This window comes from Ochotona princeps, chromosome X (assembly GCF_030435755.1).
Source record: "Ochotona princeps isolate mOchPri1 chromosome X, mOchPri1.hap1, whole genome shotgun sequence".
Classification (NCBI taxonomy): domain Eukaryota; kingdom Metazoa; phylum Chordata; class Mammalia; order Lagomorpha; family Ochotonidae; genus Ochotona; species Ochotona princeps.
This window is the reverse complement of record NC_080865.1, coordinates 75723362-75739184: the sequence shown is the minus strand read 5'-3', so window position 1 is coordinate 75739184 and position 15823 is coordinate 75723362. Positions and strand designations below refer to the sequence as shown.

The following is a 15823-nucleotide window of genomic DNA, read 5'->3' as shown; positions in this document are numbered from 1 at the left end:
TCTAATTTGAGGCAAAGGCAGTTATAAGACAAAGAGACTTTTCCTGTCAGTACAACGTACCAGTGCTGTCTAACTGGAATTCTGGAGTGCTGTGATTTGGACTTATTCCCATGAAGCAGTCTTATGTGGTTTCTGCAATAGGGGAGTCAGGTTGGTCCTTTTGCCTTGACTCCAGCTGGGCAAGTATGGGCCATGCAGGTAGTGCACTTAAGTTACACCACGTTTGTCCATCTTGATAGCTTTAGGGATTAGGGATTTGGAGAGGAAAAAATCAGAGTTGAATTCCAGAATTTTTTTATTCAGACGATTATCAAAATACTTTCAGATTTTCATATTTTAACAGTGAAAATATCCTTAATCTCCATTTTATGAGAATGATACTGACAGATGTCCTCTTAGGAAGAATCCACAGTTGAAATACTAGCTTTGAGAAATATTCCACACATGCTATGAAAGGCATCATCAATGCAGTTGGTAACAAGCTGTTGAAGGCTGCCCTTTCTTCTAATCTTAGGTGTGGCAGTTATATGTACCTTCCATAAGAGTTCTGAGGTCAGGCTTGCTTTTATTTGCAAGGAGCCAGGATTTGGCCTGTAAATTACAACCACACAGAGATCTCACGTTCCAATTCCCCAACTGGCTTTTACTTTTTGCTTTCTCGGGTGTGGATTATAGGCTTGCAAAGAGGAAGAGTCATGCTTGATTCCATCTAGACTTAATTTCGCTAGTTTGGGTCATTAAGGATCTTTGAAAGTTAAGGACCAGTCTAGGATCATCAATTCAGGCTCATGGAATAGAAAATGCAAAATCACCTGTGGTCTTTGAATAACACAGTTCAGGTCATTGGTGATCACGGAGGAAACTAAGGCTGAAGCTTTACTTTTGTGACACAGAAAGTTTCCAAGATAAGAATGATGGATTATTTTGGGTTATTACCTGAGTCAGAGATTTCAAAAGATAATTTTGGTCTCCTGGTACGTTCATCACTTAACACCCTTTGAGACACTTAGGGAGGAGGTAAATTGAACTCATCTCCCTAGAGATCCCCCTGTCCCATAACATTTCCCTTTTGAAATAACCAATAAGATATATATTCCTACAGATTTTTTTCAGGTTATATTGAGGAACATCAAAGGTGAGGTCATCCGTATAATGGGAACCTGAAAAACTTTCCATCTAAGACAGCTTTTCCTGAGAGGAAAGGCAATGAGGTAGCAGGAAGAGAGTAAAACAATTTCTCACGTATGTCCTATATATGAAACATAAGGATTTTGAAAAACTTCATGGAAATACATATGGACGAAAACTATGCATGGATTTCAAAAGTAATTTGCACAAAACTAAACTTATCGTGGAATTCAGTTTTCCCCACCAACTTTTTGAAATGCCATATGCAACACAGTCTGCCATCCATGAAAGATCGACTACTGTTCACTTGGTGGGGGTTGGTAAAGGAGGGAGTTGTTTGATACTACAGAAAGCCATCTAAACAGTGGGATATGTTTGGTGGCTGTGTAGCTGATCCTGTCACTCTTTTTCCCCTCCCCTTTTCAATTCTTCCAACCTGAATTCCCAGTTGAAAAAGAAGCAGGTGTACGTAGATAAGGTGGAGAAGATGCAGCAAGCCCTTGTACAGCTCCAGGCCGCATGTGAAAAGCGGGAGCAGTTGGAACACCGCCTGCGAACTCGCCTGGAGAGAGAGCTGGAATCTCTCAGGCTCCAGCAGGTATGGACAATGTAAAGGAAGAAAGCAAATGAGATTATGACTGATGGCTTACTTTTCAGTTACCATTTACTAGGAACACACACACGCATGCACACGCACACATGCATGCGTGCACACACACATGCACACACATTTATTCATCTTTAAATGCTTTGCCCCATCTGACACTATTACAGGTCGCCAGCCTGCTGCAGACAAAAAGCCTGTTTCTTCAGCTTGCTCTCCCAGCAAGATCGTTAATGTCAATGATCTTGCAACTTTTATTTTCACATGAACCCCAGACACAGTAGACTCTATACAGAGTCCCAGGTATTTTAGAGTTGAAAATGGTCTTTAGAAATTCCCTGGCCATATTTGTCCTTGGTGTTGGATGAGAGAAAATCAAGACCCCACGAAAAGTTGCCTCACTCACTGAGGATCACACAACAACTTAGGGGTAAAATAGCACCTAGATTCTGGGTGTTTTTGTTCCAATGTCTGTTAGCCTCTGGTGAAAAGGGAATGACAGTTTTGACATCACTGCTGGATTTTCTGAGCCGCATGCCAATTTGCTGTGGCAGGCTCCTTACCTGAAAGAAGGGAAGTCACCAAGGCCAGGACAGGAAGTCCTGTGCTCCAGGAGATCTCAATGTCCATAACCTCTTTTTGAATTAGAATCCAACCTCAGTAGCCTGGGCAGTAATCTTCCAAGAATAGAGACTCTTCAAATGAGGCTTGGGCAGCATGATTCTTCCCTCACTAACCTCAAGGGTTTCGGCCTGTTCCCCCTCTTCCCCACCAGCGCCAGGGCACCTCACAGCCCACCAACGTTTCCGAATACAGTGCCGCAGCACTGATGGAGCTCCTTCGCGAGAAGGAAGAGAGGATTCTGGCCCTGGAAGCTGATATGACGAAGTGGGAGCAGAAGTATTTGGAGGAGAATGTGATGAGACATTTTGCTCTGGACGCTGCTGCCACCGTGGCTGCTCAGAGGTCAGTAGTTAGCTGGGAGGACCTCTGTTTACGAGGTTGTGAGAGGGGCACACGGAAAGGTAACTGGTTCCTGAACCTTTCCAGGGTTTCTTTAGTAGTCTCTCTCTCTCTCTCTAAATTTGTTTTTAAGTGTTTTCTTCCACCTGATTATGTAGGGATGGAGTGGCTGCAGGGTCAGAGAGCTGGGGAAGTTGGAAAGGCAGATTGCTTTCTGCAGTTACTGAAATAATGGCTCAGCTTTCCTCTGGAGCCAGAGCAATTGAAGATGGGATCAGCTGTATGTTTGCCCACCTCCTTCCTTCCCTAGAGCCACTGATTGATTCTTCCAGCCACATGTGCAAGCTGTTTAGCCCCAGGATAGGAATGAAAGCCCCTCTAGGGAAAGGCCACTCAGAAAGTAAATGTCACTAAGGAGTGGCTGCTGTCACTTGATATCTCTGGCTCTCCCAAGGTATGTCAAAGGCTCTGCTGAACATGAGTCCATCCCTGCCCTTTGAGAAAGTCTATATTTGAAGACCGCATTCTCTGTGAGGCTGAGCTCATCTCATGTAAGCACTCTGATTCCATCTGCTAGAGGAGAGAAAATAGCGGGAGGATTTTTAATTTTTTTACTCTTGTCTCCTTTTCCAACCATGAAAATTAGTTATTGGTTCGGGAAGAGATGGCAGGCAGTGTCTGTCTTGCTGTTGTTTGGAAGCATCAGCTGGGAACCAAAGGAAGGAGAGGCGAGGCGAGAAAGGGAGAAAGGATGGAAGAATGGACAGATAAACTGCAGCAAGTAGGTTCCGATCAAATGAGGACTTGGGCTATAGTGTGACAGATTCACTTCTGTCTCTTGAGTATCAAAGGTGAGCTGTGGCATGTGAGCCTACATAGATCTTTAGCTAGACATTTATTGTCTATTGTCCCATGTTTGAATGTTCACTCAAATGCATGCTAGGGCAGCAGTGTCTGGATGCACTCCTGTCTTTCTCATACTAAATCAGAGAGGGAAAATTAGTACCTAAGACGTGGGCAAATGTTTTAGAATCTTCCCAGTTCTCCAAGAAGTCACTTACATTCATCTTGCCTCCCCGAGGTACTCCCTAGAGCTGAACTAGATGAAAACTGCCCATTGCTTGATTTGACGTTCTCTTGGGCTAAAACTTTCCTGACTTGGTTTCTTGAGAAAGAAATGCAAAACCCACCTGTGTCGAAATACAGTCACAAGTTCGCAGGCAGGTAAGAAGCAGAGCTAAGCATCACGTTATCTGATGGCCCCGAGGAAACACCTAGCACTGGGTTAGAGGTTACCTTGGAAGTCCTGTCAGTGAAAGCACGTTGGTTTCATCAGGAGGTGAAGAGACATTACAGAGTAATTTTTCCCCCATCTTTAGAAGCTTAGAAGGATACAGCCAGCTTTGAGGGAGGGCAGTCCAGCTTAAAAAAAAAAATGCAGAAAAGTTAGGGGTTGTCACGGGAGATCTTGTAGAAAAAAAAAATCCTTCCTTCCTCCTTCCCTTGAAACTCATAAGCATGGGAGAACCCCTTTTCTGGTGAATTTCTAGAATCTGTTTGCTTGCAAAGGTAGATTTTAGTGTAAATTAAACTCCTTTACAAGCAGCAGATAGAAGGGTGCATATAACCCCTATTTATCATGTCATATGTTAAAACCATCCAGTTCCCAGAATCTAGGATTTTTTTCACATACTAGTAGTTCAGCCCACAGAAGAGATTGGGAGGTAGACTGTATTTTTAATTTTTGTAAGACAAAAATTAGACTATTTCTGGAATTGAATTGCATTTGTCATTTAGTGCTTCTTATGTTTGCCAGAGAGATTGGTTTCCTATTCCTCTTTTGTTTATTTTCAGATTTTGAATTAGGACATGATGTCCTGCAAAACCTGTGTGCCTTTCTTTCTGAGTCTTTCCTTTTCTTCTCTTATCCCATTTGGTCCCTCTCTTCCTCCTCCCAGTCACCCAGAAATCTGGCAACTGGTTCTCTTTCCCTGGTGAAAGTTTTATCTTTTCTTTCAAAATAAATTTTAAGTGCCTGGGATATAGGCTGCTAGATATATTTCACTAAGGGAAGAAAGTAGAAGAAGGGAAGGAGATGGAAAGCAATGAAAAAAAAATGATTTCTGGATGTGTATCTTAAATCCTTCAATCTGTGTATTGTGTTATCTCAAGCCTACCATTATCCCAAATCAAATCATCCATAAATCGATGACCAATTTCATATTTGGGCATCTTGCTTGGGTGGTATCAGCAGTAATTGTAGAAGACAGAAATATTGTTCTAGTCACTATTAGGAACAATCTTCAGAGTACCATTTCAGGTTGCACAGTTGAAATGTTGACAATTGTGTAAAACAGTGTAGCTGCTAGTGTAGTCAAGAGAGGACACATTTTGGTGTTTGTGTTCCTTAATCTCTTCTATCATAAAATTATGATTTTATGTCCTAGAGCATCATAGAGAAGGAAGTCTTACTATATTATTCTTCCTGTTTGAGAGTCATCTGAGTTGATGTGTTTATTAATAGCTTATTCCTTTTTATTGCTGAGTAGTTTTGCAGTGTTTCTTGGAATTAATGTAGCACAGTTCATGTACCCACTCGCCTGACGATAGACATTGATTGTCTCCAGTTTTTACCCTTTTCAAATAATATAATACATATTAATATAACACAAATATCTTTTCTTGGGTTAGAAGACAGATTAGATTGTCTATTGATGCCTCTACCCTTTCTAGTACTTTCATTCTATGAAGTACCTTGTCGAAGAGGAAGCTGTTGATACAATGATTTCTGATAAGATCAGTATATGAAAAAGCTAGATTTGACCTAAAAGGGTCCAAGAACAGGCCTTTTTTGGAAATACATCATTTTTAAATTTTAACTGTTAATGAATATCAGCTTTGATACAATTTTAAGAATATGACATTACCTTCCTCTTTCCATTCTCTTCTCCCTCCCATTGGCATTTTAATCCATATGGAAAGTGCTGGAACTGTCTTTAATTCTGAAACATCAGACACAGCAACTCCACGATATTGGTCAGTTGTATGTGAAGGTAAATTTTAGTTAATAAAAGTTAAGAGTGCCTAGAAATAGAAAGTCAATTTGATTCTTTATCTTCTTGAAAATGAATATTTCAGATCTGGAACATTTATTTTGTTCAACAGGCATTTTGCTTGTCAAACACATGTAGTGCTTACGATTCAAGGTGTTTTTCTGGGTCCTTCCCACTCCTTGCTCATCGTTACAGCAATACTTCCAGGGAAGTTCTGTTGTCCATTCTATCGAGGCAGCTGAAACAAGAGATCATACATGGCTGTGAAATGGCAGAGAAACAGGGTTTATATCTATATTTTTGTCACTTTAGCTGCTAAACTTGGCTGCCTCCCAGATATATTGTAGCTCAAAGAATAGGGACTGTTAACTGCTCAATAAGATAATACTTGAAGCTTATTATGCACTCACTTGGAAATATTATAAATAGTCTCAATAATATTGCCCGCATTAAGGGTCCATATTGTTGTATCCCTGGAGAGTTTCCACTTGCTGCTTCATATAGATGAGAGGAAATTATTACCAAGTAAGTGCTCATGTTCCATCCCACAAGGCCCAATTTGGCAGGGCAGATTTTGGGTTTCAGCTTATAAGCAGTGAATTTATTTCAGAAGAGCAGTGAAAGGATAACAGGATAACACATGTGAATTATTTGTTTGCATTTCCTGAATCCAGTTGTTACCTTTCAGTGAATGTGCAATGTTTCATTTTTATTTTGGGTAAAATAAATCCTAGAAGGGAAGAAGTAAAGAAAAGCATAGCAGAAGGTAGAGGCCATTCACACACATGCCACGTGCCTACCCATTTCTTCATTGTAAGCAATTATAAGTCGGTTTCCATCTTCTCCTCATTCCACACTCATACTTCTTTTCTGCTGAACCTGCGCTTTGTTAATAATGAGTAACTCCATAATAGTCATGCTGACATCTCTGACATTAAAAGTGGGATTTTCAGCACTTTAGCAGGGATGTACTCAAAATCAAAATCCATTGCAGCACTTTCCACAAATCCCCTCTTCCCATTTCTTATCAGGACAAATGGTCTGTCACTTTTCTGGTCATTTGTATCAGGAACAACAAAGTTCTTATTGTCCGCTCTCATGCCTACATTCACATAGTCTCCAAATTTTATCATTTCTACCTCCTACAGCCTGTTCCCATTTCCCTTGCCACTTCACCTGTTCATATTTTCATTATCTCTTGCTGGGATTGTTATAATCCACTTCATTGACTGTCCTGCCAGATTCCAGTATATTTCTCCTCTGACCCTCCTCCCCTCACATTTCGGCAAGAGATAATGGTGTCTTCTGAAAACGCAACTCAGATCATTTCATTCACTTACAAAAACTCTATTTTTTCAATGCCTATTGAAATAACAATCAAACTCATTCCCATTATGGCTAATTATTTACTTTTTTCTTTGCTTTTTTTTTTTGCAAGTTTGCTGCAGTCAAAGACTATCCTTATTCCATCTTTCTCCCCCATCAGCCTTCCATGAAGTTCAATATCATCTTCCACGTACTATAGGTTACATGTGTTAAATAAACAAAGGGATGTCACTAGTACCAAGTACTATCCTTGTACCAAGGAGCTTGAGTTGAGGGATGGGGATAACTTTATTGGAGAAAGGAAAACATGAGAAGATAACTGGAAGCAGGTTTATTGATATAAAAAAAAGTTTACTGAAGAATTTACAGTATGGCTGAAGTGAAATTGACAGATATGTGATTAGAGACTTACAGATTTTGTGTTTTTACAATAGGATAACATTTGAGTGCTGTAAGACAGCAGTTCAAATTGCTCCTACAAATACTGCTTGATTGGTTTGGTCGAAGCCATTGACCTAGTAGCCATAGTCTTCTAGAAGGAGCATTGATATTGAGGGCTGTCCTGGCAGCCCTGTAGGAATTCACTAAGTGCCCCACATTTTCAGGCTTCATTCCTGAGGAGTTCACAGTGTCCATATCAATTAGCTGGCAGGGCTCTGTGTCTGCAGAATGGTCTTTTATGCAATAGAAGTGGCAGGAAGCCAGGGCTAGTTCCCCCTGTGACAAACCATGCGCTGCAGTCCTCAGTGTCCTTAGAGACCATGCACTTTTAAGAGGCATGGCTTTGAAACCTCAGTCATCCGATTAGAATTCTGTAGTGCAGGAAGAGCCTCCAGATTATACCAGAAACTGGATTCTTCTCAAGTAATACACTTTTATGTTGTTCTTCTACCTGTGCATGTCTGTCTTGCACTTGATCTCAGTCAAGAGATTCGAATACTATGCACTTCTCTCTTACTGTTTTGCTTTGTTTACTGCTTTTATTCTCTGCCTGACCACGTATATTTTGCATGCACAATTTTTATTTTATCCCCTAGGAGATGATGATGCAATTTTTGTTCCATTATGCATATTGAGAGACTGAAGCATAGAGCGGCTAAGTGATTTTCTGAGATCTCGAAGGGGGTAGCAACAGGGTACTTCCAAAAGTTGGGATTTGAATGCAGTGTTGATTCTAGTAAGAGCCCAAGCTCCTAAGAACTCTACAATACTGGCTTGTCTTAGGTATCCAGTCGAACGAGAAGCAAATGTATTATACCAGAGGAAATATAGAAATAAAAGCATAAAATTCTGAGCAAATGATGACCATTGTATTGATTTCCCTGTGTGCTCTACAGTTACTTTGTTGTTTCAAGATATGTCTTCAACTTTGCAAAAAAAAAAAAAAAAAGGCAAGCCTTTTCAGTAAAAGTGGTTCTGCAGAGGTTCACATAGTCTCCCAGCCTTAACATCCCTTGCTACTTCATCTATACCTTCACTAGTCACAATTTCAAAGCTAAGAGAGTATAGTTGGCTGCCAGCAGAGAATCTGCCTGGATTTTTCTCACAGATCATCATTCTTTTAGAAAGTTTAAGGGAGCAGGGCCAAGTCATTGTTTTTTTAGCCTATTATCTCATTTTCTTTAAGACCAATATAATCGCACCAACATTTTCCCCTTGTCCTAATACCTCTGTCTGTGTCACACGTGCATGTGCGCATGCACATTCACGACATATGCTTTCCCTATTAACTGGCCTTTGAATTAATGGCCTAAGACATTTTCATATGGAACATGATATAGTCCCTCACATAACCTGGAATTTGGCAAGGAAACAGTCACTTAGTCTAGGGAAACTCATCGATTTGGTGCTAGAGTGTTTCAGATTTAGGTTAGATAGGAACCCTGAGTGAGACTGACTCAAAGACCCTCTTTGTCAGCTCACATGTTCTATCCACTCTTTTCTGCCAACATGTTCATTTTTCCATTGCTCAAGTGTAGATCCTGATGCTCATCAGTCAAAATAAGCTGATTTCCTTCAACATCTAGCCTTTTCCCTTTCACAATTATCTTTAGAATAAAGTGGAATATATATATGCATATTATTTGGCCATGGCCTAAATAGTTCAAGGGGTTGTCTTCCAGAAGGTTTGGGGCGGATGTCTGTCTAGTTCTGAAAACAATACTGTGTACATGTTACGGAGTCATTCAACGAATCTTGAAGCCTCACCCATGCCAAAAACCTCTTCATTTACTCTGGAAGTTGAGCCTCTTCATCTTGGAGACTCCTAGCAGTAAGTCATCTAGAAACTAGCCATGCCTAATGGGATTGATCTCATTTAGGTCTTTCCAGCAAATCTTCCTTTGCCTTAGGATAGAGATAGCATTCATTTCTTTTTGTTGTTCTCCCATCATCATCCCTGACATTTTCCTCCTCAGGGATGCATCGGTCATCAGCCACTCTCCTAATACCAGCTATGACACAGCTCTGGAAGCTCGCATCCAGAAGGAAGAAGAAGAAATTCTGATGGCCAACAAACGTTGCTTGGATATGGAGGGCAGGTAAAAATGTCAGTCTGGTTTCAGATGGACTAAGAAGCTGCTGTAGAGAACAGATAAGTCAGTAGGGAAGGACAAAAAGTAACAGTTGTCCTGCTAACAAAGAATTCCCCCTTCACCTTCACCCCTGCTTGTCTCTTAGGGTTTGAGGTGGGATGGCCTTTACCTTGAACATACCCACCAACCAACCACTGAAGTCTAAGTTTGACTGTTATCCCCATGGACATATTGCTGGCATTTCTACTCTGGAGCATTCTTGGTAAAGAATACACTATAAAACCTGAGATACAGTAGAATTCTTGGGGAAAGAACTCACTGACACTGGGAAGTAGGGCTCCTGTTGTCTCCTGCGCAGCCTTTCTTTTCAGCAGTGCCTTACTTTGACCTCCGAAGGTGTAAGCAGCCACTATGGATGCTCTCTTGGGTGTGCAGAAAAATAGTTAGAAGCCTAAAGCACACCATCCCACAACTTCCACCTCAGAACAAACTCAGTCACTCTTTAGTCAAAAGCATAATGGGAGATCATTCCATGTAGGCAGTGAGACCAGAACACAAAGGCAACAAGGTCACATCAAGGTCTTATATATAATTTTGTCTTTGACACCTAGGATTAAGACTCTCCATGCCCAGATTATTGAGAAAGACGCCATGATCAAAGTACTCCAGCAACGTTCCCGGAAGGAGTCAAGTAAGACCGAGCAGCTGTCATCCATGCGACCAGCCAAGTCTCTGATGTCCATTTCCAATGCTGGCTCGGGCTTACTCTCTCACTCGTCCACCTTGACTGGTGCCCCCATCATGGAAGAAAAACGGGAGGACAAGAGCTGGAAGGGGAGCCTAGGTAATGACAGTGCAGCAGGAAGATAATATTCACATTTCAAGAGAGCCCAGGTGGCATGGTAAAGGGGTGGCCACTCGGAGTCCAGAGGGCAGATACAGCAGGTCAGGATGATTTCCTCCTTAGAAGTTAGCTATGTTTTGCAGAGCTCTGCCACACTGGGGAGTCTCATGCTGAGAAAAATTAATGAGGTCAAACCCAAGAAGAAATGAATCTTAAGTTCTACTTGGGTGGGAAGAAAAATAAGTGTCCTCTTAAAATTTTTTTTTTTCAGATTTGGCCTTTGTTAGAAGAGATCCTTGTCCACATCCAAAGCTCATGCAGTCCTTGAGTCGTTCTTTCAAAATTCCAGAATTTCTTTGTTCTTTCCTCCCTTGCGGGAGGACACAGCATTCTACTCAAGCTTAATGAACCTGGGTGGCAGGTTTTTGTGACCAGAACATTCTGATGTGAGAACAGAATGTACTTTGTGTCGTCCATGCTTGTCCCTTCTATTCCATTCATCAGGGTCCTAGGAGAATATTGGGAGGTAGCATGAGGTACATTTCTAAAGCTTAAGAAAGGGACCTGTATGTATTTATTTACTTTCGCTCTTTCTGATGCTTTTTCAAATGTCTTGGTCCTCTGACACTTGCAGCATCCTTTGAGTATATTAGAGTAAGCATTTGTGGAAACCCTGCTCATGGTCGAGAACCTTAGGTCAGTAGCAAACCTTAGTAGCAGACCCATCTGTGTCTACAGGTTTCTTCTGTCCTTTCTTGGCTCTCTGTTTATATGTGGTATTGGTTATAAATGGAATCAAGAGGAAGAATTTTTCCAACTTGGTAGAATCAATCACTATTGGAAAAAATAAAACAGTTACTCAGGGTACTTGAAGGTTTAATGTGTTGTGCTGAGAGTTTGTTGGCTAGTGAAGACCGCAAAGGATCTTCCAAGTCTAGAAGAAACATAACCATGGGAGAAAATGCCTGATAAGCCAACTCCTATATTTTCTGCAGGCCAATAAACAAACAAACAAACAAACAAATATTTGGGCCCTTTCAAGTCCTGCAAAGAAATGCAGATAATCAGATATATGGGTTAGAGTAGTGTATTGTTTTGTAACCGCTCTGTCTTCTTCATTTGTAGGCATTCTCCTGGGTGGAGACTATCGTATTGAGTCTGTCCCTTCCACACCCTCACCAGTGCCGCCCTCCACGCCACTGCTGTCGGCTCACTCCAAGACAGGCAGCCGAGACTGCAGCACTCAAACCGAACGTGGACCGGAACCCAACAAACCTGCAGCTGCTCCTCCCATCTCTGTTCCTGCTCCAGTTGCTGCTGCCGCCAGCGCTGCCGCCATCACTGCCAACACCGCCACTGCTGCCACCAACACCACCACCATGGTAGTTGCTGCTCCAGGCGCCACGGCTGCTGCTGTTCTTTCGGCTACGCCCGCTGTTGCTGCTGCCGCTACCGCCCCAGCTCCGGCAGCTGCTCCGGCTCTCGCTGCTGGTGTTCCTGCAGCCGCTGCTGCTCAGATGCCAGCTGCCGCCTCCACCACTGCCACGGCTGCCGCTGCCGCTGCTCTCGCTCCTGCTGCTGCTGTTGCTGCTGTTGCTGTTCAGGCTGCTCCAGCTGTTGCGGCTCCGGTTCCAGCTCTGGTTCCAGTCCCAACTCCGGCCCCAGCAGTGGCTCAGGCTGCTGTTCCGGCTCAGACTCAGGCACCAACTCCTGCTCCGGCTGTGGCTCCTCCTTCAGCTCCGGTTCCAGCTCCAGCTTTGGCTCAGGCTGAGGCTCCTGCAAGTCCAGCCACTGGTTCTGGATCACGTCGTCTGTCTACATCAAATGTGACCTGCAATTCAGAGAAGACAGGTAATAATTCTCCACAGTAAGCAGCTGATGACGCCACCTCAAAACATAGATTTTTGGGGGAGACGGTGTTCACTGTTCAGGCAGAAATGATCATTTGGAACAAGCCCTTCAGGTTTTCGTGGGAATCCGGGAGAGGAAGGAGACTGGAGGGGAGGGAGTCAGGGTGGAGAGGATCTGAGACAGGAGTGGCCACAACAAGAAGCAAATCGGGGTGGCATTGAAGGATCAATTGGCCTTCCTTTACCTCTGTGACAACTCTCTGGCTGTTTATAAAAATGGAGTTTTGATCATGTCCTTATCTCCTTATTTCCATTCAGATGGTCCTGCTTTCCACTCCAGTACTCTGGAAAGAAAAGCGCCCCTTCAGATGCTGGGGCAAGAGCCTGAAGCAGAGATGGTGGAATATCTCATCTGAATGATACAATCAAGAGCTGAAGTTTATCAGCACGAATGGTTTTAATCATTTTTTTTTCTTTTTGTTTGTTCTTCTTAGCGTGAGGACAAGGGTTGGGGGTGGTGGGATGTTTTTTAAAGGGACTTTTTATTGGAACAATATAGTACTTAAGTAATACCATATGGACTCCAGTCTATTCTGGTATACTTAGAAAGTACCTCTAAAGACAGATTCATCAGAATATGCTCCGAAGCCTGTTTGCATTAATACAAATACTGGGACAGTTAGCAGGTGGATATACAGTGATGTTTTCAGTGTCCTTCAACTTGTTTAAAATTTCCCTATTCCAGATCATTTTCTATTGAAGAGCACAGCATGTGTGAAAGACAGTATGTAACATGTAGTTTGGATGTTGCAAGCCCAAGAGAGTTTATGAATGTGCTGTTTTATACAGTTACTAAGTTGGAAAACAGCCAGCTCTCACCTCAGGCTCCTGAAAGGGAATCCTTTTAGGATCTTATGTAAGCTAAAGAATGGGTAGGGAGTCCTGGGATACAGAAGGGCGCTGGAGCTCATTTTCCTCCCAGCTCCCCAGCTGTCCTGCCCCAAGGGACTGTGTTGATCTTCATTTCAGTGGTGCTTTGGAAGTGGGTTCTTTTGTTTCCCTCCTGGAGGTTCCTACATTCATATATATGCTGTGGAGGAATTTATGCATTGGGATAATTCATAGATTGCTTTCTAACTGAATGATACGCAACTTCCTCTCTTGGTTGGAGTGGGGGGTGCAGTTAGACACCTGAGGCCTCCTTGGAGAGTTGCATGAGGTGCTGTGTGTGGACTTCTGTGGTCTGTGTGTAGCCATGAACACAGCTCGCCTGCCTTTGAGACCAATCAGCTTCGTGTTTATTTCTTCTGCAGCATAGATTCACTAGCTGGGTCACCAGTCCCAAATTGCCAGTAATTTGCAAAATGAGGGAGCATTTTTGTTGATAATCTGAATGCTTTGAATTTCTGGTGACTACTTGGAAAAGAATTCATTCTGTTTTTCCAGATTCTTAGTCTCATGTCTTAAGGCATATTTGACTATCAAGGAAATGGCACCAGAAACCCAAAGTACTATGACTTAGAGGAGAGGTGGATTATGGAGTCTTCTCAGTTACCTCTTCTCATTGCCAGGGATTCTTTGGAATATCTTTGGAAAGCCATGGGAAATGTGCATGTGGGCGGGGACCAAAGGAGGCAGTGGCTGCAAGCATAGCCATGCTGTCTCCACCAACACAGAGGGTGCTACTTGCCACAAGCCCCTGCCCTGTGTTACCTCTCTGCCCTTCGCTAAGATAACAAATATGCAGACAATGTCATTAAGTTCAATTGTGCAGGGGTACCGAAGGGTGAGGGGACATTTTTATGGGTGAGGGTTGGGGATAGAAGCTTGGGGATGTATTAGCTAGCAACCAAATTTAGTAGAAGAATAGGCCTGATATATTCATGAGCCATTGCGCTGAGAAGGAACTTTAGCAGTCCTTCCCTCTAATGTTAGTGATGAGGAATCTGAGATTTGGAGAGATTCGGTGACTTTGTCAAGAACACTATTCACATTGCCAGTTACCACGCTGCTCATGAGAAACAAACGCACAAAAAAAGGAGTCCATTTGAAGAAAAGGCATGTTCATGCCCCACGGTATCTGTGTTTCACAGAATGTCCCTGGCTTGAGCAGTTTGTTCAGGGGTCTGGCAATCCTTGTCTTGCCTCTCCTACAGTGCCTTGGGTAAGGTTCATCTCTATCATGTTATCTCAGATCATCTCATAGGATTCTGTGAGTAAAGGAATGTAAAAGTACCGTGTGTGTGTGTGTGTGTGTGTGTGTGTGTGTGTTTGGAGTGGGGAGATGGGGAAGGATAATGCGATTTTCAGCCAGTTCTCCTATTTTCTTTAATGGAGTGAACATTGAACACCTCAGTCCTCCATTAAAGCTAGAATTATTACTTCTTCATACTATCATTTTAAAAAACCAGAATAAAACTGTAATGGTAGCAGCAGAAAGTAGCAAACTTCAGCGGAGCTACTTTCTATCCAAATAAAGAAAGAGGCACATATTGATTTTCAGTTAACTCTTTCCTGGTCAGAACACATTACCAGAAATTGTGCTCACTCTGGGAGCTGTGAGTGTAATTGCATGTCACGCATTCCACACAGCGTGGAAACCATCTCTTTAGACTCAGGTGTTTTGGAGAAAGAAGGAAGTTCTTGGCTAAGTTCTGTTTTGGACTTTGCAAAAAAATCTCTGCTCTCTCACACCAGAGGCAGTCCCCTGTCTACTCAATTTCCAGTCCCAGGTTTATTCTCTAAAATGATATTGTATGGAAGAAGACCATGCCAGTGCATTATGGTTATGGAGAAGATCAATCCTGCCCTTTCAGAACATCTCTGCAAGGTGTCATTAAAAAAAAGATGAGGTTCTGGGAGAACTCTTAAGGTAGCCACTTTTTCACAATTGTGTGGCTGTAAGTTTGGGGGATCTTTCTGGACTCCCACATAACTATGCATTTTGCTGTCACCTCCGGACAGGATGCTGACCTTGTTGTCTTAATTTGCACTGCCTGGTGTTCTCTGGGGACCTTACAATCAGTTGTACCCCAATGTCCTATGTATAGAACAACTTCAAAAAAACCAACCTTTTACTTGATATAAAATTCCTAGTAATGATTTCTTTGAAATGCAAGTATCTTGAGCTTTCTTTTAAAAATCATATACCTTGATTATTGTCTTAATGAAGGATTTCTTCTCAGTGCTGCTTTTGAGCTTCAGGGTGACACAGTGGCAGGAACCTGAAATGTCTGCCATCATCTACCATGAGAAATGTACCAAGAGACCTGTCACATGCTGTTGTTGTACTGTTGGGTGGGCATAGCCGTTGGAACATTAACAAACTGATTGTGTAAACAACTTTGTACCAAGAGCCTACATACTCATAATGCCACAGCTTGAAGGTAGTATGTATGCACTAACCTTCATAGATTATATTCTTATGTCTGTTAGTGTATACTCTCCTGTTAACAAAATTGCTCATTCACATATGGAAGATGTTACTTCTAATGTGCATTTTTACAAACCTATGTTGTCAA

At 42.4% G+C, this 15823-nt stretch overlaps 1 protein-coding gene across 5 annotated transcripts in view; it reads left to right on the top strand.

Annotated features, from left to right (window-relative positions):
- The window catches only part of AMOT (angiomotin), a 69239-nt gene extending 54370 nt beyond the window's left edge, over positions 1–14869 (top strand). For 4 of the 5 annotated variants that reach the window (XM_058658288.1, XM_058658291.1, XM_058658290.1 and 1 more), the window contains 6 exons: positions 1577–1726; positions 2508–2698; positions 9492–9614; positions 10220–10452; positions 11578–12303; positions 12621–14869. In XM_058658288.1, the coding sequence (XP_058514271.1) occupies positions 1577–1726; positions 2508–2698; positions 9492–9614; positions 10220–10452; positions 11578–12303; positions 12621–12718 (1521 nt within the window). In that variant the 3' untranslated portion in view covers positions 12719–14869. The remainder of the gene's footprint in view (positions 1–1576; positions 1727–2507; positions 2699–9491; positions 9615–10219; positions 10453–11577; positions 12304–12620) is intronic. The other variant, XM_058658293.1, reaches the window with a different exon arrangement.
- The last annotated feature ends 954 nt before the right edge of the window (positions 14870–15823 follow it).